Source organism: Scyliorhinus torazame, chromosome 7, assembly GCF_047496885.1.
Source record: "Scyliorhinus torazame isolate Kashiwa2021f chromosome 7, sScyTor2.1, whole genome shotgun sequence".
In the NCBI taxonomy this organism is placed as follows: Eukaryota; Metazoa; Chordata; class Chondrichthyes; order Carcharhiniformes; family Scyliorhinidae; genus Scyliorhinus; species Scyliorhinus torazame.
The window spans coordinates 7,496,428-7,521,365 of NC_092713.1; the positions used below are offsets into that span (position 1 = coordinate 7,496,428).

The 24,938-nt window shown below is 57.1% G+C and overlaps 2 protein-coding genes across 2 annotated transcripts in view; both read right to left on the bottom strand.

The window, feature by feature from the left end:
• Positions 1–4,254: 4,254 nt before the first annotated feature.
• Positions 4,255–24,938, bottom strand: part of tnni3k (TNNI3 interacting kinase) — a 210,991-nt gene continuing 190,307 nt past the window's right edge. Inside the window, 2 exon segments of the mRNA XM_072510295.1 lie at positions 4,255–4,545; positions 5,872–5,954. Coding sequence (XP_072366396.1) covers positions 4,472–4,545; positions 5,872–5,954 — 157 coding nt within the window. The 3' untranslated portion in view covers positions 4,255–4,471.
• Positions 6,329–24,938, bottom strand: part of LOC140427215 (uncharacterized) — a 41,006-nt gene continuing 22,396 nt past the window's right edge. Inside the window, exons 3-4 of the mRNA XM_072512827.1 lie at positions 21,843–22,462; positions 6,329–6,346 (exon numbers count right to left, since the gene is read on the bottom strand). Coding sequence (XP_072368928.1) covers positions 6,329–6,346; positions 21,843–22,462 — 638 coding nt within the window. The remainder of the gene's footprint in view (positions 6,347–21,842; positions 22,463–24,938) is intronic.

Consider the following 24,938-nt stretch of genomic DNA (forward strand, 5'->3'; position numbering starts at 1 on the left):
TCCCAGGTTCAATTCCGGCTTGGGTCACTGTCTGTGCGGAGTCTGCACATCCTCCCCGTCTCTGCGTGAGTTTCCTCCGGGTGCTCCTGTTTCCTCCCACAGTCCAAAGATGTGCAGGTTAGGTGGATTGGCCGTGATAAATTGCCCTTAGTGTCCAAAATTGCCCTTAGTGTTGGGTGGGGTTACTGGGTTATGTGGATAGGGTGGAGGTGTTGACCTTGGGTAGGGTGCTCTTTCCAAGAGCCGGTGCAGACTCAATGGGCCGAATGGCCTCCTTCTGCACTGTAAATTCTATGAAAATTATCTATAGGGAGTGGTGAGAATGTGGGACTCGCTCCCACGGGGAGTGGTGAGAATGAGGGACTCGCTCCCACAGGGAGTAGGGAGAATGTGGAACTCGCTCCCACAGGGAGTGGGGAGAATGTGGGACTCGCTCCCACAGGGAGTGGGGAGAATGTGGAACTCGCTCCCACAGGGAGTGGGGAGAATATGGGACTCGCTCCCACAGGGAGTGGGGAGAATGTGGGACTCGCTCCCACAGGGAGTGGGGAGAATATGGAACTCGCTCCCACAGGGAAAATGTGGAACTCGTTCCCACGGGGAGTGGGGAGAATGTGGGACTCGTTCCCACGGGGAGTGGGGAGAATGTGGGACTCGCTCCCACAGGGAAAATGTGGAACTCGTTCCCACGGGGAGTGGGGAGAATGTGGGACTCGTTTCCACGGGGAGTGGGGAGAACGTGGGACTCACTCCCACAGGGAGTGGGGAGAATGTGGGACTCGCTCCCACAGGGAGTGGGGAGAATGTAGAACTCGTTCCCACGGGGAGTGGGGAGAATATGGGACTCGTTCCCAAGGGGAGTGGGGAGGATATGGGACTCGCTCCCATAGGGAGTGGGGAGAATGTGGGACTCGCTCCCACAGGGAGTGGGGAGAATGTGGGACTCGCTCCCACAGGGAGTGGGGAGAATGTGGCACTCGTTCCCACGGGGAGTGGGGAGAATATAGGACTCGCTCCCACAGGGAGTGGGGAGAATGTGGGACTCGATCCCACAGGGAGTGGGGAGAATGTGGCACTTGTTCCCACGGGGAGTGGGGAGAATGTGGAACTCGCTCCCACAGGGCAGCACGGTAGCATTGTGGATAGCACAATTGCTTCACAGCTCCAGGGTCCCAGGTTCAATTCCGGCTTGGGTCACTGTCTGTGCGGAGTCTGCACATCCTCCCCGTCTCTGCGTGAGTTTCCTCCGGGTGCTCCTGTTTCCTCCCACAGTCCAAAGATGTGCAGGTTAGGTGGATTGGCCGTGATAAATTGCCCTTAGTGTCCAAAATTGCCCTTAGTGTTGGGTGGGGTTACTGGGTTATGTGGATAGGGTGGAGGTGTTGACCTTGGTTAGGGTGCTCTTTCCAAGAGCCAGTGCAGACTCAATGGGCCGAATGGCCTCCTTCTGCACTGTAAATTCTATGAAAATTATCTATAGGGAGTGGTGAGAATGTGGGACTCGCTCCCACGGGGAGTGGTGAGAAAGTTTGGACTCGCTCCCACAGGGAGTAGGGAGAATGTGGAACTCGCTCCCACAGGGAGTGGGGGGAATGTGGGACTTGCTCCCACAGGGAGTGGGGAGAATGTGGGACTCGCTCCCACAGGGAGTGGGGAGAATGTGGAACTTGCTCCCACAGGGAGTGGGGAGAATGTGGGACTCGCTCCCACAGGGAGTGGGGGGAACGTGGGACTTGCTCCCACAGGGAGTAGGGAGAATGTGGAACTCGCTCCCACAGGGAGTAGGGGGAATGTGGGACTCGCTCCCACAGGGAGTGGGGAGAATGTGGGACTCGCTCCCACAGGGAGTGGGGGGAATGTGGGACTCGCTCCCACAGGGAGTGGGGAGAATGTGGGACTCGCTCCCACAGGGAGTGGGAGAATATGGAACTCGCTCCCACAGGGAAAATGTGGAACTCGTTCCCACGGGGAGTGGGGAGAATGTGGGACTCGTTCCCATGGGGCGTGGGGAGAACGTGGGACTCAGTCCCACAGGGAGTGGGGAGAATGTGGGACTCGCTCCCACGTGGAGTGGGGAGAATGTGGAACTCGCTCCCACAGGGAGTGGGGAGAATGTGGGACTCGCTCCCACAGGGAGTGGGGAGAATGTGGAACTCACTCCCACAGGGAGTGGGGAGAATGTGGAACTCGCTCCCACAGGGAGTGGGGAGAATGTGGAACCCGTTCCCACGGGGAGTGGGGAGAATGTGGGACTCGCTCCCACAGGGAGTGGGGAGAATGTGGGACTCGCTCCCACAGGGAGTGGGGAGAATGTGGGACTCGCTCCCACAGGGAGTGGGGAGAATGTGGGACTTGCTCCCACAGGGAGTGGGGAGAATGTGGAACTCGCTCCCAAAGGGAGTGGGAGAATGTGGGACTCGCTCCCACAGGGAGTGGCGGGAATGTGGGACTCGCTCCCACAGGGAGTGGGGAGAATGTGGGACTCGCTCCCACAGGGAGTGGGGAGAATATGGAACTCGCTCCCACAGGGAAAATGTGGAACTCCTTCCCACAGGGAGTGGGGAGAATGTGGGACTCGTTCCCACGGGGCGTGGGGAGAACGTTGGACTCGCTCCCACAGGGAGTGGGGAGAATGTGGGACTCGCTCCCACAGGGAGTGGGGAGAATATGGCACTCGTTCCCACGGGGAGTGGGGAGAATATGGGACTCGCTCCCACAGGGAGTGGGGAGGATGTGGGACTCGCTCCCACAGGGAGTGGGGAGAATATGGCACTCGTTCCCACGGGGAGTGGGGAGAGTGTGGAACTCGCTCCCACAGGGAGTGGGGAGAATATGGGACTCACTCCCACAGGGAGTGGGGAGAATGTGGAACTCGCTCCCACAGGGCAGCACGGTAGCATTGTGGATAGCACAATTGCTTCACAGCTCCAGGGTCCCAGGTTCAATTCCGGCTTGGGTCACTGTCTGTGCGGAGTCTGCACATCCTCCCCGTGTCTGCGTGGGTTTCCTCCGGGTGCTACTGTTTCCTCCCACAGTCCAAAGATGTGCAGGTTAGGTGGATTGGCCGTGATAAATTGCCCTTAGTGTCCAAAATTGCCCTTAGTGTTGGGTGGGGTTACTGGGTTATGGGGATAGGGTGGAGGTGTTGACCTTGGGTAGGGTGCTCTTTCCAAGAGCCGGTGCAGACTCAATGGCCTGAATGGCCTCCTTCTGCACTGTAAATTCTATGCAATTTATCTATAGGGAGTGGTGAGAATGTGGAACTCGCTCCCACAGGGAGTGGGGAGAATGTGGGACTCGCTCCCACAGGGAGTGGGGAGAATGTGGAACTCGCTCCCACAGTGAGTGGGGAGAATGTGGAACTCGCTCCCACAGGGAGTGGGGAGAATGTGGAACTCGCTCCCACAGGGAGTGGGGAGAATGTGGGACTCGCTCCCACAGGGAGTGGGGAGAATGTGGGACTCGCTCCCACAGGGAGTGGGGAGAGTGTGGAACTCGCTCCCACAGGGAGTGGGGAGAAGGTGGGACTCGCTCCCACAGGGAGTGGGGAGAATGTGGGACTCGCTCCCACAGGGAGTGGGGAGAATGTGGAACTCGCTCCCACAGGGAGTGGGGAGAATGTGGGACTCGCTCCCACAGGGAGTGGGGAGAATGTGGAACTCGCTCCTGCAGGGAATGGAGAGAATGTGGGACTCACTCCCACAGTGAGTGGGGAGAATGTGGAACTCGCTCCCACAGGGAGTGGGGAGAAGGTGGGACTCGCTCCCACAGGGAGTGGGGAGAATGTGGGACTCGCTCCCACAGGGAGTGGGGAGAATGTGGGACTCGCTCCCACAGGGAGTGGGGAGAATGTGGAACTCGCTCCCACAGGGAGTGGGGAGAATGTGGAACTCGCTCCCACAGGGAGTGGGGAGAATGTGGAACTCGCTCCCACAGGGAGTGGGGAGAATGTGGAACTCGCTCCCACAGGGAGTGGGGAGAATGTGGGACTCACTCTCACAGGGAGTGGGGAGAATGTGGGACTTGCTCCCACAGAGATCTTTTTTGTCTACTGTGCACGAACCCTGGGCTGCAGTAAAATACTTTTCACTGTACATTTGGTTTATGTGACAATAAATCAATCAATCGAGTGGTTGAAGGGGAAGTTGGATCTCCGAATAGAAGAACATGCTGAGGGGGGTGGGGGGGGTGGGCGGGGGTTGGTGGGGGTGGGGGGGGCCAGGTGTGTCGAGTGCAGCATAAATAACATTAAGCTGTTTTGGACCAAACTTTATTATTGTAAATTCTGTGTAATCCTGTAGACTGAGGCCTGAGAGTTCAATCAAATGGAGGTGTGAGAATGGAGATTGAAACACTCGGCGATAATCTCCGCCCGTTTGGTGTCGGAATGCTATTGCTTGTTGCCCCTTCTCTGCCAGTTATTCCCTCACCTTCCCAGGATTTATTCAACCTAAATTGATGCTGTGGGAATTCAGGAGCTATCTTCGAGACTCCCGCTGCTGCAAGAATTGTACCGGATGGTGCTGAGGGGGTCGGACACATAACCTGCAATGAAACAAAGGAATTAGTTTTGAAGTTGCACTGCAGAATATACGGTCACCGGCCGGGATTCTCCCGGGATCGGCGGGAAAGGCCGAACCGGCCCCAAAGAGCGGCGTGAACCCCTCCAGCGTCGGGCTGCCCAGAAGTTGTGGAATCCTCAGCACTTCCGAGAGCTAGGCCGGTGCTGGAGGGGTTGCCGCCGTGCCAACCGGTGTCGAAGGGCCTCCGCCGGCTGGTGCGAGTTGGCGCGTGCACAGGAGCGCCGGCTTGTTCTGGCGCATGCGCAGGGGGGGTTTCCTCTCCGCGCCGGCCATGGCGGAGCCGTACAGAGGCCGGAGCGGAGGGAAAGAGTGCCCCCATGACACAGGCCCGCCCGCAGATCGGTGGGCCCCGATCGCGGGCCAGGCCACCACGGATCCCCCCGCGCCCCCCCCGAGGACCCCGCTAACCACCCTCCAAGCCAGGTCCTGCCGGTATGGACCATGTCTAATCCACGCCGGCGAGACTGGCCGAAAACGGGCCGCCGCTCGGCCCATTGGGGCCCGGAGAATCGCCCCGGGGGGGGGGCACTGCCAACGGCCCCCGAACAGCGAGGCGCGATCCCCGCATCCGCCTGAAAACCGGGGCCGGAGAATACGGCAGCCGCCGTCGGAGCGTTGGGCCGGGATTCATGCCACCCCCCCGGCGATTCTCCGACCCGGTGGGGGGTCGGAGAATCCCGCCCATTGTGTTTGAGAGCGGGTCTTGACGCCAGGATGTCTGGACACAGAGGTGGGATAGCAGCCACCGAGCGGCACCTAACGTTGCTGCCGTTACTCGGCCAGAACCAACGAAAGCTACAACAATGAGGAGATGGTGGTCAGTGGTACTCTCTGTCGACTAAGCAAGTGCTCTGGGGACACAGGTTCAAATCCCACCTCAGCAGCTGGTAAAATGTAACTCCAGTTAATAAAGCTGGAATATAAAGCGAGTCTCAGTAATGGTGATCGTGACCATGGACTTAATAAACTCTTCACTATCCCTCTGAAATGGTCCAGGCAAGCCACTCAGATGAAGGGTAATTAGGCCCAGCCAGAGACGCTCACACCCCAAGGTCACTGAGTGTCTTTAAGACAGAGATAGACAGGTTCTTGATTAATAAGGGGATCAGGGGTTATGGGAAGAAGGCAGGAGAATGGGGATGAGAAAATATCAGCCATGATTGAATGGCGGAGCAGACTCGATGGGCCGAGTGGCCTAATTCTGCTCCTTTGTCTTATGGTCTTAAGAACGAGTAACTAAAAATTGGCAGCCCAGCAATGCAATGATTTTCGGGAGGATGTCACTTACCATTTTCATCCAGCGGAGGATATTGCAGGTTCCTCCTGAGATCCTCCAGTGGAATTCCTGGGGAAGGTTGATGGTCAGGGACACTGGAAATAAAAATCAAAGATTCTCATTTTCTGATTAATTCACAAGCTGTCGGCGTCACTGGCCACACCAGCATTTACTGCTCAATTCTAATCCAGAAGGCGGGGGTGAGCTGCCTTCTTGAGCCGCTGCACTCCCTGAGGGGTAGGTACACCCACTGTGCTTTTAGGGAGGGAGTTCCAGGATGTTGCCCCAGCGACAGTGAAGGAACGGCCGATATATTTCCCAGTCAGGATAGTGACTGACTTGGAGGGGAGCTCAATGACGGGGCAAAGTGGTTGTTTCTCAGATAGCGAATTCGAGATTGTAACGACTCGCTGCGTTAAATAAATTCTCCCTCATCTCACTTTTGGTTCCTCAAATCTTTGCTCCCTGATTAGTGACAGTTCTGCCGCTGCGAATAAAATATTAAATTAATTCATGGTACCAAAATGACAAACAATAAATCGGCAAAATTATCCAACCATTCACACAGCAGCATCGTCCAGTCCCACTGTTAGCTACTTAGTACTGACCCACTGACAGTGCGGCACTCCCTCAGTACTGACCCACTGACAGTGCAGCACTCCCTCAGTACTGACCCTCTGACAGTGCGGCATTCCCTCAGTACTGACCCTCTGACAGTGCAGCGCTCCCTCAGTACTGACCCTCTGACAGTGCGGCACTCCCTCAGTACTGACCCTCTGACAGTGCGGCACTCCCTCAGTACTGACCCTCTGACAGTGCGGCACTTCCTCAGTGCTGACCCTCTGACAGTGCGGCACTCCCTCAGTATTGACCCTCTGACAGTGCAGCACTCCCTCAGTACTGACCCTCTGACAGTGCAGCACTCCCTCAGTACTGACCCTCTGACAGTGCAGCACTCCCTCAGTACTGACCCTCTGACAGTGAAGCACTCCCTCAGTACTGACCCTCTGACAGTGCGGCACTCCCTCAGTACTGACCCTCTGACAGTGCAGCACTCCCTCAGTACTGACCCTCTGACAGTGCAGCACTCCCTCAGTACTGACCCTCTGACAGTGCGGCACGCCCTCAGTACTGACCCTCTGACAGTGCAGCACTCCCTCAGTACTGACCCACTGACAGTGCAGCACTCCCTCAGTACTGACCCTCTGACAGTGCAGCACCCTCAGTACTGACCCTCTGACAGTGCAGCACTCCCTCAGTACTGACCCTCTGACAGTGCAGCACTCCCTCAGTACTGACCCTCTGACAGTGCGGCACTCCCTCAGTACTGACCCTCTGACAGTGCGGCACTCCCTCAGTACTGACGCTCTGACAGTGCAGCACTCCCTCAGTACTGACCCTCTGACAGTGCGGCACTCCCTCAGTACTGACCCTCTGACAGTGCAGCACTCCCTCAGTACTGACCCTCTGACAGTGCGGCACTCCCTCAGGACTGACTCTCCGACAGTGCGGCACTCCCTCAGTACTGACCCACTGACAGTGCAGCACTCCCTCAGTACTGACCCTCTGACAGTGCGGCACTCCCTCAGGACTGACTCTCCGACAGTGCGGCACTCCCTCAGTACTGACCCTCTGACAGTGCAGCACCCCCTCAGTACTGACCCCCTGACAGTGCAGCACTCCCTCAGTACTGACCCACTGACAGTGCAGCACTCCCTCAGTACTGACACTCTGACAGTGCAGCACTCCCTCGGTACTGACCCTCTGACAGTGCAGCACTCCCTCAGGACTGACCCTCTGACAGTGCAGCACTCCCTCAGTACTGACCCTCTGACAGTGCGGCACTCCCTCAGTACTGACCCTCTGACAGTGCAGCACTCCCTCAGTACTGACCCACTGACAGTGCAGCACTCCCTCAGTACTGACATTCTGACAGTGCGGCACTCCCTCAGTACTGACCCTCTGACAGTGCGGCACTCCCTCAGTGCTGACCCTCTGACAGTGCGGCACTCCCTCAGTACTGACCCTATGACCGTGCAGCACCCTCAGTACTGACCCTCTGACAGTGCAGCACTCCCTCGGTACTGACCCTCTGCCAGTGCAGCACTCCCTCAGGACTGACCCTCTGACAGTGCAGCACTCCCTCAGTACCGACCCTCTGACAGTGCGGCACTCCCTCAGTTCTGACCCTCTGACAGTGCAGCACTCCCTCAGTACTGACCCACTGACATTGCAGCACTCCCTCAGTACTGACCCTCTGACAGTGCAGCACACTCAGTACTGACCCTCTGACAGTGCAGCACTCCCTCAGTATTGACCCTCTGACAGTGCAGCACTCCCTCAGTACTGACCCTCTGACAGTGCAGCACTCCCTCAGTACTGACCCTCTGACAGTGCGGCACTCCCTCAGTACTGACCCTCTGACAGTGCGGCACTCCCTCAGTACTGACGCTCTGACAGTGCAGCACTCCCTCAGTACTGACCCTCTGACAGTGTGGCACTTCCTCAGTAAAGACCCTCTGACAGTTTGGCACGCCCTCAGTAAAGACCCTCTGACAGTGCAGCACTCCCTCAGTACTGACCCTCTGACAGTGCAGCACTCTCTCAGTACTGGCGCTCTGACAGTGCGGCACTCCCTTAATACTGACCCTCTGACAGTGCAGCACTCCCTCAGTACTGACCCTCTGACAGTGCAGCACTCCCTCAGTACTGACACTCTGACAGTGCAGCACTCCCTCAGTACTGACCCTCTGACAGTGCAGCACTCCCGCAGTACTGACCCTCTGACAGTGCGGCACTCCCTCAGTACTGACCCTCTGACAGTGCAGCACTCCCTCAGTACTGACCCACTGACAGTGCGGAACTCCCTCAGTACTGACCCTCTGACAGTGCGGCACTCCCTCAGGACTGACTCTCCGACAGTGCGGCACTCCCTCAGTACTGACCCTCTGACAGTGCAGCACCCCCTCAGTACTGACCCCCTGACAGTGCAGCACTCCCTCAGTACTGACCCACTGACAGTGCAGCACTCCCTCAGTACTGACACTCTGACAGTGCAGCACTCCCTCGGTACTGACCCTCTGACAGTGCAGCACTCCCTCAGGACTGACCCTCTGACAGTGCAGCACTCCCTCAGTACTGACCCTCTGACAGTGCGGCACTCCCTCAGTACTGACCCTCTGACAGTGCAGCACTCCCTCAGTACTAACCCACTGACAGTGCAGCACTCCCTCAGTACTGACACTCTGACAGTGCGGCACTCCCTCAGTACTGACCCTCTGACAGTGCGGCACTCCCTCAGTACTGACCCTCTGACAGTGCGGCACTACCTCAGTACTGACCCTATGACCGTGCAGCACCCTCAGTACTGACCCTCTGACAGTGCAGCACTCCCTCAGTACTGACCCTCTGACAGTGCAGCACTCCCTCAGTACTGACCCTCTGACAGTGCAGCACTCCCTCGGTACTGACCCTCTGACAGTGCAGCACTCCCTCAGTACTGACACTCTGACAGTGTGGCACTCCCTCAGTACTGACCCTCTGACAGTGCAGCACCCCCTCAGTACTGACCCCCTGACAGTGCAGCACTCCCTCAGTACTGACCCACTGACAGTGCAGCACTCCCTCAGTACTGACACTCTGACAGTGCAGCACTCCCTCGGTACTGACCCTCTGACAGTGCAGCACTCCCTCAGGACTGACCCTCTGACAGTGCAGCACTCCCTCAGTACTGACCCTCTGACAGTGCGGCACTCCCTCAGTACTGACCCTCTGACAGTGCAGCACTCCCTCAGTACTGACCCACTGACAGTGCAGCACTCCCTCAGTACTGACACTCTGACAGTGCGGCACTCCCTCAGTACTGACCCTATGACCGTGCAGCACCCTCAGTACTGACCCTCTGACAGTGCAGCACTCCCTCAGTACTGACCCTCTGACAGTGCAGCACTCCCTCAGTACTGACCCTCTGACAGTGCAGCACTCCCTCGGTACTGACCCTCTGACAGTGCAGCACTCCCTCAGTACTGACACTCTGACAGTGCAGCACTCCCTCGGTACTGACCCTCTGACAGTGCAGCACTCCCTCAGGACTGACCCTCTGACAGTGCAGCACTCCCTCAGTACTGACACTCTGACAGTGCAGCATTCCCTCGGTACTGACCCTCTGACAGTGCAGCACTCCCTCAGGACTGACCCTCTGACAGTGCAGCACTCCCTCTGTACTGATCCTCTGACAGTGCAGCATTCCCTCAGTACTGATCCTCTGACAGTGCAGCACTCCCTCAGTACTGACCCTCTGACAGTGCGGCACTCACTCAGTACTGACCCTCTGACAGTGCAGCACTCCCTCAGTACTGACCCTCTGATAGTGCGGCGCTCCCTCAGCACTGACCCTCTGACAGTGCAGCACTCCCTCAGCACTGACCCTCTGATAGTGCAGCACACCCTCAGTACTGACCCTCTGACAGTGCGGCACTCCCTCAGCACTGACCCTCTGATAGTGCAGCAATCCCTCATTACTTCCACCCCATCCCCATAATCCAGTAACCCCACCTAATCTTTGGTCACTAACGGCAATTTATCGTGGCCAATCTACCTAACCTGCACATCTTTGGACTGTGGGAGGAAACCGGAGCACCCGGAGGAAACCCACGCACACACGGGGAGGACGTGCAGACTCCGCACAGACAGCAACCCAAGTCGGGAATCGAACCCGGGACCCTGGAGCTGTGAAGCAACAGTGCTAACCACTGTGGTACCGTACCGCCCCACCTTGTCCCCTTCTCAAAAACTGTAATCAACAGTGCAGTACTCCCTTATCCAGCACTGGCAGTGTCAGCATTTCCACCACGTCAACGGATATTTTAAAAAAAAATTTAGAGTACGCAATTCATTTTTTCCAATTAAGGGGCAATTTAGCGTGGCCAATCCACCCACCCTGCACATCTTTGGGTTGTGGGGGTGACACCCACGCAAACACGGGGAGAATGTGCAAACTCCACACGGACAGTGACCCAGAGCCGGGATCGAACCTGGGTCCTCAGCGCCGTGAGGCAGCAGTGCTAACCACTGTGCCACCTTGCCGCCCTCTCAACGGACATTTCACTGGTCCAGCAGGTTTTCCGAATGCCTGCAGCAATTCCCACAGTGGAGAGGACTGGAAAATCCCGGCCTCCGGTAGACCTGGACGCAGCAAAGCAGACAACCTTTTGTTCCTGATCTGTGTTACCGGAGAAATCCGCAGCTTGTCTCCACAGGGAGCTAACCGCAGGTGACCGTGTCCACATGAAGAACCTGAGCTGGAAACCCGATCGTGTTCACTGAGCTGAACTTCTTTCTGTGAAACCCAGCCGCCTCTGTTGAGAGATAACTTTCAAAGGACACGTCAACAGGAATATGCCAAGTCCCGGTAGCTGCGGCCATTGAGTGACTTGGTTTAAGACAGGTGAGCTTAAATTGTGATGCTCCTGTTTGTTTTACAGTGAATAACATTACTGAAAACTCCACTCTGTTAAAACCTTATTATTCAGCAACACAATAGCTGTCAGCATGACTTGTGTACGGTGAAGGAAATCGCTCTCTGCTGCAGTCACTCACCTTTTCCAATCTCCCAAACTCTCGGCACAGTTATAGTGAAGAGTCAAAAAAAGGCAAATTCCATTTTGAAAGTTATTATTCAGTCTGCTTCAACTGCTCCCTCAGCAAACGCCTGCCCGACCATAACCATCTGATTCACTTCTGTCAGCAACTTTAATACTGTGCTGAGAAGTGTAAGAGACTGGGTATTCTCTCACCGACCGGGACTTTGCTCGGGCAGGCAGCCTCCCACATTGAAACCTCCATTTTCAACTCATCCAAAGCTCCGATGCAAAACTGATTAGTGGCAAATGGAATTCAATCCGGGTAAGTGTGGGGTGATGCTCTTGGGCAGGACAGGGAAGGCGAGGGAATACAGGATAAACGGCAGGACCCTGGGAAGCAGCGAGGATCAGAGGGACCTTGGTGTGCATGTACACCCGTCCCATAAGGTAGCAGAGCCGGTGGGTACAATGGGTAAGAAGGCAGATGGTAAACTTGCCTTTATTAGCCGAGGCGGAGAGTTTAAGAGCAGGGAGGTTATGCTGGAACTGTATAAAATATTGATTAGCTCACAGCTAGAGTATTGTGAGCAGTTCTGGAATCCACATTATAGGAGGGATGTGATCGCACTGGAAAGGGAGCAGAGGAGATTTTCCAGGATGTTGCCTGGGCTGGAGAGAGTTCGTTATGAAGAGAGATTGGATAGACTGGGATTGTTTTCCTTGGAGCAGAGGAGACTGAGGGGGGACAGGACTGAGATGTATAAAATTATGCTGTTGCAGTAACAGGTGCTGCAGTGACAGGGGCTGCAGTAACAGGTGCTGCAGTAACGGGCGATGCAGTAACAGGTGCTGCAGTAACGGGCACTGCAGTAACAGGTGCTGCAGTAACAGGTGCTGCAGTAACAGGCGCTGCAGTAACAGGTGCTGCAGTAACAGGTGCTGCAGTAACAGGCGCTGCAGTAACAGGTGCTGCAGTAATAGGTGCTGCAGTAACGGGCACTGCAGTAACGGGCACTGCAGTAACAGGTGCTGCAGTAACAGGCGCTGCAGTAACAGGCGCTGCAGTAACAGGTGCTGCAGTAACAGGCGCTGCAGTAACAGGCGCTGCAGTAACAGGCGCTGCAGTAACAGGCGCTGCAGTAACGGGTGCTGCAGTACCAGGTGCTGCAGTAACAGGTGCTGCAGTAACAGGCGCTGCAGTAACAGGCGCTGCAGTAACAGGCGCTGCATTAAACTGGCGCTGCAGTAACAGGTGCTGCAGTAACGTGTGCTGAAGTAACGGGTGCTGCAGTAACAAGCGCTGTAGTAACAGGCGCTGCAGTAACAGGCGCTGCAGTAACAGGTGTTGCAGTAACGGGCGCTGCAGTAACAGGCGCTGCAGTAACAGGCGCTGCAGGAACAGGTGCTGCAGTAACGGGTGCTGCAGTAACGGGCGCTGCAGGAACGGGTGCTGCAGTAACGGCGCTGCAGGAACAGGTGCTGCAGTAATGGTTGCTGCAGTAACAGGTGCTGCAGTAACGGGTGCTGCAGTAACGGGCGCTGCAGTAACAGGCGCTGCAGGAACAGGCGCTGCAGTAACGGGCGCTGCAGTAACGGGCGCTGCAGTAACGGGTGCTGCAGTAACAGGCACTGCAGGAACAGGCGCTGCAGTAACAGGCGCTGCAGTAACAGGCGCTGCAGTAACAGGTGCTGCAGAAACAGGCGCTGCTGTAACCGGCACTGCAGTAACAGGTGCTGCAGTAACAGGCACTGCAGGAACAGGCGCTGCAGTAACAGGCGCTGCAGCAACGGGCGCTGCAGTAACGGGCGCTGCAGTAACAGGTGCTGCTGAAAGAGGCGCTGCAGTAACAGGCGCTGCAGTAACAGGTGCAGCAGTAACAGGCGCTGCAGTAACGGGTGCTGCAGTAACGGGCGCTGCAGTAACAGGCGCTGCAGTAACAGGTGCTGCATAACAGGCACTGCAGTAACAGGTGCTGCAGTAACAGGTGCTGCAGTAACAGGCATTGCAGCAACAGGCGCTGCAGTAACAGGCGCTTCAGTGACATGCGCTGCAGTAACAGGCGCTGCAGTAACGGACGCTGCAGTAACAGGCGCTGCAGTAACAGGTGCTGCAGTAACAGGTGCTGCAGTAACAGATGCTGCAGTAACAGGCGCTGCAGTAACGGGCGCTGCAGTAACAGGTGCTGCAGAAACAGGCACTGCTGTAACCGGCACTGCAGTAACAGGTGCTGCAGTAACAGGCACTGCAGGAACAGGCGCTGCAGTAACAGGCGCTGCAGCAACGGGCGCTGCAGTAACGGGCGCTGCAGTAACAGGTGCTGCAGAAAGAGGCGCTGCAGTAACAGGCGCTGCAGTAACGGGTCCTGCAGTAACGGGCGTTGCAGTAACAGGCGCTGCAGTAACAGGCACTGCAGTAACAGGCACTGCAGTAACAGGTGCTGCAGTAACAGGCACTGCAGTAACAGGCACTGCAGTAACAGGCGCTGCAGTAACAGGTGCTGCAGTAACAGGCACTGACGTAACAGGTGCTGCAGTAACAGGCACTGCAGTAACAGGCACTGCAGTAACAGGTGCTGCAGTAACGGGTGCTGCAGTAACGGGCGTTGCAGTAACAGGTGCTGCAGTAACAGGCACTGCAGTAACAGGCACTGCAGTAACAGGTGCTGCAGTAACAGGTGCTGCAGTAACGGGCGCTGCGGTAACAGGCGCTGCAGTAATAGTAGCTGCAGTAACAGGTGCTGCAGTAACAGGCGCTGCAGTAACGGGCGCTGCAGTAACGGGCGCTGCAGTAACAGGTGCTGCAGTAACGGGCACTGCAGTAACAGGTGCTGCAGTAACAGGTGCTGCAGTAACAGGCGCTGCAGTAACAGGCGCTGCAGTAACAGGCGCTGCAGTAACAGGTGCTGCAGTAATAGGTGCTGCAGTAACGGGCACTACAGTAACGGGCACTGCAGTAACAGGTGCTGCAGTAACAGGTGCTGCAGTAACAGGTGCTGCAGTAACAGGCGCTGCAGTAACAGGCGCTGCAGTAACGGGTGCTGCAGTACCAGGTGCTGCAGTAACAGGTGCTGCAGTAACAGGCGCTGCAGTAACAGGCGCTGCAGTAACAGGCGCTGCAGTAACTGGCGCTGCAGTAACAGGTGCTGCAGTAACAGGCGCTGCAGTAACAGGTGCTGCAGTAACGGGCGCTGCAGTAACAGATGCTGCAGTAACAGGCGCTGCAGTAACAGGTGCTGCAGTAACAGGCGCTGCAGTAACGGGTGCTGCAGTACCAGGTGCTGCAGTAACAGGTGCTGCAGTAACAGGCGCTGCAGTAACAGGCGCTGCAGTAACAGGCGCTGCAGTAACAGGTGCTGCAGTAACGGGTGCTGCAGTAACGGGTGCTGCAGTAACAGGCGCTGTAGTAACAGGCGCTGCAGTAACAGGCGCTGCAGTAACAGGTGTTGCAGTAACGGGCGCTGCAGTAACAGGCGCTGCAGTAACAGGCGCTGCAGGAACAGGTGCTGCAGTAATGGGTGCTGCAGTAACGGGTGCTGCAGTAACGGGTGCTGCAGTAACGGGCGCTGCAGTAACAGGCGCTGCAGGAACAGGTGCTGCAGTAATGGTTGCTGCAGTAACAGGTGCTGCAGTAACGGGTGCTGCAGTAACGGGCGCTGCAGTAACAGGCGCTGCAGGAACAGGCGCTGCAGTAACGGGCGCTGCAGTAACGGGCGCTCCAGTAACGGGTGCTGCAGTAACAGGCACTGTAGGAACAGGCGCTGCAGTAACAGGCGCTGCAGTAACGGGCGCTGCAGTAACAGGTGCTGCAGAAACAGGCGCTGCTGTAACCGGCACTGCAGTAACAGGTGCTGCAGTATCAGGCACTGCAGGAACAGGCGCTGCAGTAACAGGCGCTGCAGCAACGGGCGCTGCAGTAACGGGCGCTGCAGTAACAGGTTCTGCAGTAACAGGTGCTGCAGTAACAGGCGCTGCAGTAACAGGTGCAGCAGTAACAGATGCTGCAGTAACGGGTGCTGCAGTAACGGGCGCTGCAGTAACAGGCGCTGCAGTAACAGGTGCTGCAGTAACAGGCACTGCAGTAACAGGCGCTGCAGTAACAGGTGCTGCAGTAACAGGCATTCCAGCAACAGGCGCTGCAGTAACAGGCGCTGCAGTGACATGCGCTGCAGTAACAGGCGCTGCAGTAACGAACGCTGCAGTAACAGGTGCTGCAGTAACAGGTGCTGCAGTAACAGGCGCTGCAGTAACAGGTGCTGCAGTACCAGGTGCTGCAGTAACAGGTGCTGCAGTAACAGGCGCTGCAGTAACAGGCGCTGCAGTAACAGGCGCTGCAGTAACTGGTGCTGCAGTAACGGGCGCTGCAGTAACAGGCGCTGCAGTAACAGGCGCTGCAGTAACAGGCGCTGCAGGAACAGGTGCTGCAGTAACGAGTGCTGCAGTAACGGGTGCTGCAGTAACGGGCACTGCAGTAACAGGCGCTGCAGGAACAGGTGCTGCAGTAATGGTTGCTGCAGTATCGGGTGCTGCAGTAACGGGTGCTGCAGTAACGGGTGCTGCAGTAACAGGCGCTGCAGGAACAGGCGCTGCAGGAACAGGCGCTGCTGTAACGGGCGCTGCAGTAACGGGCGCTGCAGTAACGGGCGCTGCAGTAACGGGTGCTGCAGTAACAGGCACTGCAGGAACAGGCGCTGCAGTAACAGGCGCTGCAGTAACGGGCGCTGCAGTAACAGGTGCTGCAGAAACAGGCGCTGCTGTAACTGGCACTGCAGTAACAGGTGCTGCAGTAACAGGCACTGCAGGAACAGGCGCTGCAGTAACAGGCGCTGCAGCAACGGGCGCTGCAGTAACGGGCGCTGCAGTAACAGGTGCTGCAGAAAGAGGCGCTGCAGTAACAGGCGCTGCAGTAACGGGTGCTGCAGTAACGGGCGTTGCAGCAACAGGCGATGCAGTAACAGGCGCTGCAGTAACAGGTGCTGGAGTAACAGGTGCTGGTGTAACAGGTGTTGCAGTAACAGGCGCTGCAGTAACAGGTGCTGCAGTAACGGACGCTGCAGCAACAGGCGCTGCAGTAACAGGCGCGGCAGTAACAGGTGCTGGAGTAACGGGCGTTGCAGCAACAGGCGATGCAGTAACAGGCGCTGCAGTAACAGGTGCTGCAGTAACAGGCGCTGCAGTAACGGGTGCTGCAGTACCAGGTGCTGCAGTAACAGGTGCTGCAGTAACAGGCGCTGCAGTAACAGGCGCTGCAGTAACAGGCGCTGCAGTAACAGGTGCTGCAGTAACGGGTGCTGCAGTAACGGGTGCTGCAGTAACAGGCGCTGTAGTAACAGGCGCTGCAGTAACAGGCCCTGCAGTAACAGGTGTTGCAGTAACGGGCGCTGCAGTAACAGGCGCTGCAGTAACAGGCGCTGCAGGAACAGGTGCTGCAGTAATGGGTGCTGCAGTAACGGGTGCTGCAGTAACGGGTGCTGCAGTAACGGGCGCTGCAGTAACAGGCGCTGCAGTAATGGTTGCTGCAGTAACAGGTGCTGCAGTAACGGGTGCTGCAGTAACGGGCGCTGCAGTAACAGGCGCTGCAGGAAAAGGCGCTGCAGTAACGGGCGCTGCAGTAACGGGCGCTGCAGTAACGGATGCTGCAGTAACAGGCACTGTAGGAACAGGCGCTGCAGTAACAGGCGCTGCAGTAACGGGCGCTGCAGTAACAGGTGCTGCAGAAACAGGCGCTGCTGTAACCGGCACTGCAGTAACAGGTGCTGCAGTATCAGGCACTGCAGGAACAGGCGCTGCAGTAACAGGCGCTGCAGCAACGGGCGCTGCAGTAACGGGCGCTGCAGTAACAGGTTCTGCAGTAACAGGTGCTGCAGTAACAGGCGCTGCAGTAACAGGTGCAGCAGTAACAGATGCTGCAGTAACGGGTGCTGCAGTAACGGGCGCTGCAGTAACAGGCGCTGCAGTAACAGGTGCTGCAGTAACAGGCACTGCAGTAACAGGCGCTGCAGTAACAGGTGCTGCAGTAACAGGCATTCCAGCAACAGGCGCTGCAGTAACAGGCGCTGCAGTGACATGCGCTGCAGTAACAGGCGCTGCAGTAACGAACGCTGCAGTAACAGGTGCTGCAGTAACAGGTGCTGCAGTAACAGGCGCTGCAGTAACAGGTGCTGCAGTACCAGGTGCTGCAGTACCAGGTGCTGCAGTAACAGGTGCTGCAGTAACAGGCGCTGCAGTAACAGGCGCTGCAGTAACAGGCGCTGCAGTAACTGGTGCTGCAGTAACGGGCGCTGCAGTAACAGGCGCTGCAGTAACAGGCGCTGCAGGAACAGGTGCTGCAGTAACGAGTGCTGCAGTAACGGGTGCTGCAGTAACTGGTGCTGCAGTAACGGGCACTGCAGTAACAGGCGCTGCAGGAACAGGTGCTGCAGTAATGGTTGCTGCAGTAACAGGTGCTGCAATAACGGGTGCTGCAGTAACGGGTGCTGCAGTAACAGGCGCTGCAGGAACAGGCGCTGCTGTAACGGGCGCTGCAGTAACGGGCGCTGCAGTAACGGGCGCTGCAGTAACGGGTGCTGCAGTAACAGGCACTGCAGGAACAGGCGCTGCAGTAACAGGCGCTGCAGTAACGGGCGCTGCAGTAACAGGTGCTGCAGAAACAGGCGCTGCTGTAACTGGCACTGCAGTAACAGGTGCTGCAGTAACAGGCACTGCAGGAACAGGCGCTGCAGTAACAGGCGCTGCAGCAACGGGCGCTGCAGTAACGGGCGCTGCAGTAACAGGTGCTGCAGAAAGAGGCGCTGCAGTAACAGGCGCTGCAGTAACGGGTGCTGCAGTAACGGGCGTTGCAGCAACAGGCGATGCAGTAACAGGCGCTGCAGTAACAGGTGCTGGAGTAACATGTGCTGGAGTAACAGGTGTTGCAGTAACAGGCGCTGCAGTAACAGGTTCTGCAGTAACGGACGCTGCAGCAACAGGCGCTGCAGTAACAGGCGCTGCAGTAACAGGTGCTGGAGTAACAGGTGCTGCAGTAACAGGCGCTGCAGTAACAGGCGCTGCAGTAACGGACGCTGCAGTAACAGGCGCTGCAGTAACAGGTGCTGCAATAACAGGTGCTGCAGTAACAGGCGCTGCAGTAACAAGTGCTGCAGTAACAGGTGCTGCAGTAACAGGTGCTGCAGTAACAGGCGCTGCAGTAACAGGTGCTGCAGTAACAGGTGCTGCAGTAACAGGTGCTGCAGTAATGGGCACTGCAGTAACGGGCGCTGCAGTAACGGGCGCTGCAGTAACAGGTGCGGCAGTAACAGGTGCTGCAGTAACAGGTGCTGCAGTAACGGGCACGGCAGCAACAGGCGCTGCAGTAACAGGTGCTGCAGAAACAGGCGCTGCAGTAACGGGCGCTGCAGTAGCGGGCGCTGCAGTAACGGTTGCTGCAGTAACGGGCACTGCTGCAACAGGTGCTGCAGTAAAAGCCGCTTCAGTAACAGGCGCTGCAGTAACAGGTGCTGCAGTAACAGGCACTGCAGTAACAGGCGCTGAAGTAATAGGTGCTGCAGGAACAGGTGCTGCAGTAACAGGCACTGCAGTAACAGGTGCTGCAGTAACAGGTGCTGCAGTAACAGGCGCTGCAGTAACAGGTGCTGCAGTAACGGGCACTGCAGTAACGGGCGCTGCAGTAACAAGCGCTGCAGTAACAGGTGCTGCAGTAATAGGTGCTGCAGTAACGGGCACTGCAGTAACGGGCGCTGCAGTAACAGGTGCTGCAGTAACAGGCGCTGCAGTAACAGGCGCTGCAGTAACGGGTGCTGCAGTAACGGGCGTTGCAGCAACAGGCGCTGCAGTAACAGGCGCTGCAGTAACAGGTGCTGGAGTAACAGGTGCTGGAGTAACAGGTGCTGCAGTAACAGGCGCTGCAGTAACAGGCGCTGCAGTAACGGACGCTGCAGTAAAAGGCGCTGCAGTAACAGGTGCTGCAGTAACAGGTGCTGCAGTAACAGGCGCTGCAGTAACAGGTGCTGCAGTAACACGTGCTGCAGTAACAGGTGCTGCAGTAACAGGCGCTGCAGTAACAGGTGCTGCAGTAACAGGTGCTGCAGTAACAGGTGCTGCAGTAATGGGCACTGCAGTAACGGGCGCTGCAGTATCGGGCGCTGCAGTAACAGGTGCGGCAGTAACAGGTGCTGCAGTAACAGGTGCTGCAGTAACGGGCACGGCAGCAACAGGCGCTGCAGTAACAGGTGCTGCAGTAACAGGCGCTGCAGTAACGGGCGCTGCAGTAGCGGGCGCTGCAGTAACGGTTGCTGCAGTAACGGGCACTGCTGCAACAGGTGCTGCAGTAAAAGCCGCTTCAGTAACAGGCGCTGCAGTAACAGGCTCTGCAGTAACAGGCGCTGCAGTAATAGGCGCTGCAGTAACAGGTGCTGCAGTAACAGGTGCTGCAGTAACAGGCACTGCAGTAACAGGAGCTGCAGTGACTGGCTCTGCAGTAACAGGTGCTGCAGTAACGGCTGCGGCAGTAACAGGTGCTGCTGTAACAGGGGCTGAAGTAACAGGTGCTGCTGTAACAGGCGCTACAGTAACAGGTGCTGCAGTAACGGGCACTGCAATAACAGATGCTGCAGCAACAGGTGCTGCAGTAACAGGTGCTGTAGTAACAGGTGCTGCAGTAACAGGCGCTGCAGTAACGGGTGCTGCAGTAACGGGCGTTGCAGTAACAGGCGCTGCAGTAACAGGCACTGCAGTAACAGGCACTGCAGTAACAGGTGCTGCAGTAACAGGCACTGCAGTAACAGGCACTGCAGTAACAGGTGCTGCAGTAACAGGTGCTGCAGTAACAGGCACTGACGTAACAGGTGCTGCAGTAACAGGTGCTGCAGTAACAGGCACTGCAGTAACAGGCACTGCAGTAACAGGTGCTGCAGTAACGGGTGCTGCAGTAACGGGCGTTGTAGTAACAGGTGCTGCAGTAACAGGCACTGCAGTAACAGGCACTGCAGTAACAGGTGCTGCAGTAACAGGCACTGCAGTAACAGGCAGTGCAGTAACAGGTGCTGCAGTAACAGGTGCTGCAGTAACGGGCGCTGCGGTAACAGGCGCTGCAGTAATAGTAGCTGCAGTAACAGGTGCTGCAGTAACAGGCGCTGCAGTAACGGGCGCTGCAGTAACGGGCGCTGCAGTAACAGGTGCTGCAGTAACGGGCACTGCAGTAACAGGTGCTGCAGTAACAGGTGCTGCAGTAACAGGCGCTGCAGTAACAGGCGCTGCAGTAACAGGCGCTGCAGTAACAGGTGCTGCAGTAATAGGTGCTGCAGTAACGGGCACTACAGTAACGGGCACTGCAGTAACAGGTGCTGCAGTAACAGGTGCTGCAGTAACAGGTGCTGCAGTAACAGGCGCTGCAGTAACAGGCGCTGCAGTAACGGGTGCTGCAGTACCAGGTGCTGCAGTAACAGGTGCTGCAGTAACAGGCGCTGCAGTAACAGGCGCTGCAGTAACAGGCGCTGCAGTAACTGGCGCTGCAGTAACAGGTGCTGCAGTAACAGGCGCTGCAGTAACAGGTGCTGCAGTAACGGGCGCTGCAGTAACAGATGCTGCAGTAACAGGCGCTGCAGTAACAGGTGCTGCAGTAACAGGCGCTGCAGTAACGGGTGCCGCTGTAGTAACAGGCGCTGCAGTAACAGGCGCTGCAGTAACAGGTGTTGCAGTAACGGGCGCTGCAGTAACAGGCGCTGCAGTAACAGGCGCTGCAGGAACAGGTGCTGCAGTAATGGGTGCTGCAGTAACGGGTGCTGCAGTAACGGGTGCTGCAGTAACGGGCGCTGCAGTAACAGGCGCTGCAGGAACAGGTGCTGCAGTAATGGTTGCTGCAGTAACAGGTGCTGCAGTAACGGGTGCTGCAGTAACGGGCGCTGCAGTAACAGGCGCTGCAGGAACAGGCGCTGCAGTAACGGGCGCTGCAGTAACGGGCGCTGCAGTAACGGGTGCTGCAGTAACAGGCACTGTAGGAACAGGCGCTGCAGTAACAGGCGCTGCAGTATCGGGCGCTGCAGTAACAGGTGCTGCAGAAACAGGCGCTGCTGTAACCGGCACTGCAGTAACAGGTGCTGCAGTATCAGGCACTGCAGGAACAGGCGCTGCAGTAACAGGCGCTGCAGCAACGGGCGCTGCAGTAACGGGCACTGCAGTAACAGGTTCTGCAGTAACAGGTGCTGCAGTAACAGGCGCTGCAGTAACAGGTGCAGCAGTAACAGATGCTGCAGTAACGGGTGCTGCAGTAACGGGCGCTGCAGTAACAGGCGCTGCAGTAACAGGCGCTGCAGTAACTGGTGCTGCAGTAACGGGCGCTGCAGTAACAGGCGCTGCAGTAACAGGCGCTGCAGGAACAGGTGCTGCAGTAACGAGTGCTGCAGTAACGGGTGCTGCAGTAACTGGTGCTGCAGTAACGGGCACTGCAGTAACAGGCGCTGCAGGAACAGGTGCTGCAGTAATGGTTGCTGCAGTAACAGGTGCTGCAGTAACGGGTGCTGCAGTAACGGGTGCTGCAGTAACAGGCGCTGCAGGAACAGGCGCTGCTGTAACGGGCGCTGCAGTAACGGGCGCTGCAGTAACGGGCGCTGCAGTAACGGGTGCTGCAGTAACAGGCACTGCAGGAACAGGCGCTGCAGTAACAGGCGCTGCAGTAACGGGCGCTGCAGTAACAGGTGCTGCAGAAACAGGCGCTGCTGTAACTGGCACTGCAGTAACAGGTGCTGCAGTAACAGGCACTGCAGGAACAGGCGCTGCAGTAACAGGCGCTGCAGCAACGGGCGCTGCAGTAACGGGCGCTGCAGTAACAGGTGCTGCAGAAAGAGGCGCTGCAGTAACAGGCGCTGCAGTAACGGGTGCTGCAGTAACGGGCGTTGCAGCAACAGGCGATGCAGTAACAGGTGCTGCAGTAACAGGTGCTGGAGTAACAGGTGCTGGAGTAACAGGTGTTGCAGTAACAGGCGCTGCAGTAACAGGTGCTGCAGTAACGGACGCTGCAGCAACAGGCGCTGCAGTAACAGGCGCTGCAGTAACAGGTGCTGGAGTAACAGGTGCTGCAGTAACAGGCGCTGCAGTAACAGGCGCTGCAGTAACGGACACTGCAGTAACAGGCGCTGCAGTAACAGGTGCTGCAATAACAGGTGCTGCAGTAACAGGCGCTGCAGTAACAAGTGCTGCAGTAACAGGTGCTGCAGTAACAGGTGCTGCAGTAACAGGCGCTGCAGTAACAGGCGCTGCAGTAACAGGTGCTGCAGTAACAGGTGCTGCAGTAATGGGCACTGCAGTAACGGGCGCTGCAGTAACGGGCGCTGCAGTAACAGGTGCGGCAGTAACAGGTGCTGCAGTAACAGGTGCTGCAGTAACGGGCACGGCAGCAACAGGCGCTGCAGTAACAGGTGCTGCAGTAACAGGCGCTGCAGTAACGGGCGCTGCAGTAGCGGGCGCTGCAGTAACGGTTGCTGCAGTAACGGGCACTGCTGCAACAGGTGCTGCAGTAAAAGCCGCTTCAGTAACAGGCGCTGCAGTAACAGGTGCTGCAGTAACAGGTGCTGCAGTAACAGGCGCTGCAGTAACGGGCACTGCAGTAACGGGCGCTGCAGTAACAAGCGCTGCAGTAACAGGTGCTGCAGTAATAGGTGCTGCAGTAACGGGCACTGCAGTAACGGGCGCTGCAGTAACAGGTGCTGCAGTAACAGGCGCTGCAGTAACAGGCGCTGCAGTAACGGGTGCTGCAGTAACGGGCGTTGCAGCAACAGGCGCTGCAGTAACAGGCGCTGCAGTAACAGGTGCTGGAGTAACAGGTGCTGGAGTAACAGGTGCTGCAGTAACAGGCGCTGCAGTAACAGGCGCTGCAGTACCGGACGCTGCAGCAACAGGCGCTGCAGTAACAGGCGCTGCAGTAACAGGTGCTGGAGTAACAGGTGCTGCAGTAACAGGCGCTGCAGTAACAGGCGCTGCAGTAACGGACGCTGCAGTAAAAGGCGCTGCAGTAACAGGTGCTGCAGTAACAGGTGCTGCAGTAACAGGCGCTGCAGTAACAGGTGCTGCAGTAACAGGTGCTGCAGTAACAGGTGCTGCAGTAACAGGCGCTGCAGTAACAGGTGCTGCAGTAACAGGTGCTGCAGTAATGGGCACTGCAGTAACGGGCGCTGCAGTATCGGGCGCTGCAGTAACAGGTGCGGCAGTAACAGGTGCTGCAGTAACAGGTGCTGCAGTAACGGGCACAGCAGCAACAGGCGCTGCAGTAACAGGTGCTGCAGTAACAGGCGCTGCAGTAACGGGCGCTGCAGTAGCGGGCGCTGCAGTAACGGTTGCTGCAGTAACGGGCACTGCTGCAACAGGTGCTGCAGTAAAAGCCGCTTCAGTAACAGGCGCTGCAGTAACAGGTGCTGCAGTAACAGGCACTGCAGTAACAGGCGCTGCAGTAATAGGCGCTGCAGTAACAGGTGCTGCAGTAACAGGTGCTGCAGTAACAGGCACTGCAGTAACAGGTGCTGCAGTGACTGGCTCTGCAGTAACAGGTGCTGCAGTAACAGGTGCTGCAGTAACGGCTGCGGCAGTAACAGGTGCTGCTGTAAGAGGGGCTGAAGTAACAGGTGCTGCTGTAACGGGCACTGCAATAACAGATGCTGCAGCAACAGGTGCTGGAGTAACAGGTGCTGTAGTAACAGGTGCTGCAGTAACAGGCGCTCCAGTAACACGTGCTGCAGTAAGAGGCGCTGCACTAACATGCGCTGCAGTAATAGGTGCTGCAGAAAAAGGCGCTGCTGTAACAGGCGCTGCAGTAACGGGCGCTGCAGTAACAGGCGCTGCAGTAACAGGTGCTGCAATAACAGGCGGTGCAGTTACAGGCACTGCAGTAACAGGTGCTGCTGTAACAGGCTCTTCAGTAACAGGTGCTGCAGTAACAGGCGCTGCAGAAACAGGTGCTGCAGTAACGGGCACTGCAGTAACAGGTGCTGCAGTAACAGGTGCTGCAGTAACAGGTGCTGCAGTAACAGGCGCTGCAGTAACAGGTGCTGCAGTAACAGGCACTGCAGTAACAGGCGCTGCAGAAACAGGTGCTGCAGTAACAGGCGCTACAGAAACGGGCGCTGCAGTAACAGGTGCTGCAATAACAAGTGCTGCAGTAACAGCCGCTGCAGTAATAGACGCTGCAGTAACAGGTGCTGCAGTAACAGGCGCTGCAGTAACAGGCGCTGCAGTAACAGGCGCTGCAGTAACAGGTGCTGCAGTAACAGGCGCTACAGTAACAGGTGCTGCAGTAACAGGCGCTGCAGTAACAGGCGCTGCAGTAACAGGTGCTGCAGTAAGAGGTGCTGCTGTAACAGGTGCTGCAGTAACAGGTGCTGCAGTAACAGGTGCTGCAGTAACGTGAGGTGCAATACCAGGTGCTGCAGTAACGGGTGCTGCAGTAACGGGTGCTGCAGTATCAGGTGATGCGTAATAGGTGCTGCAGTAACAGGTGCTGCAGTAACGGGCGTT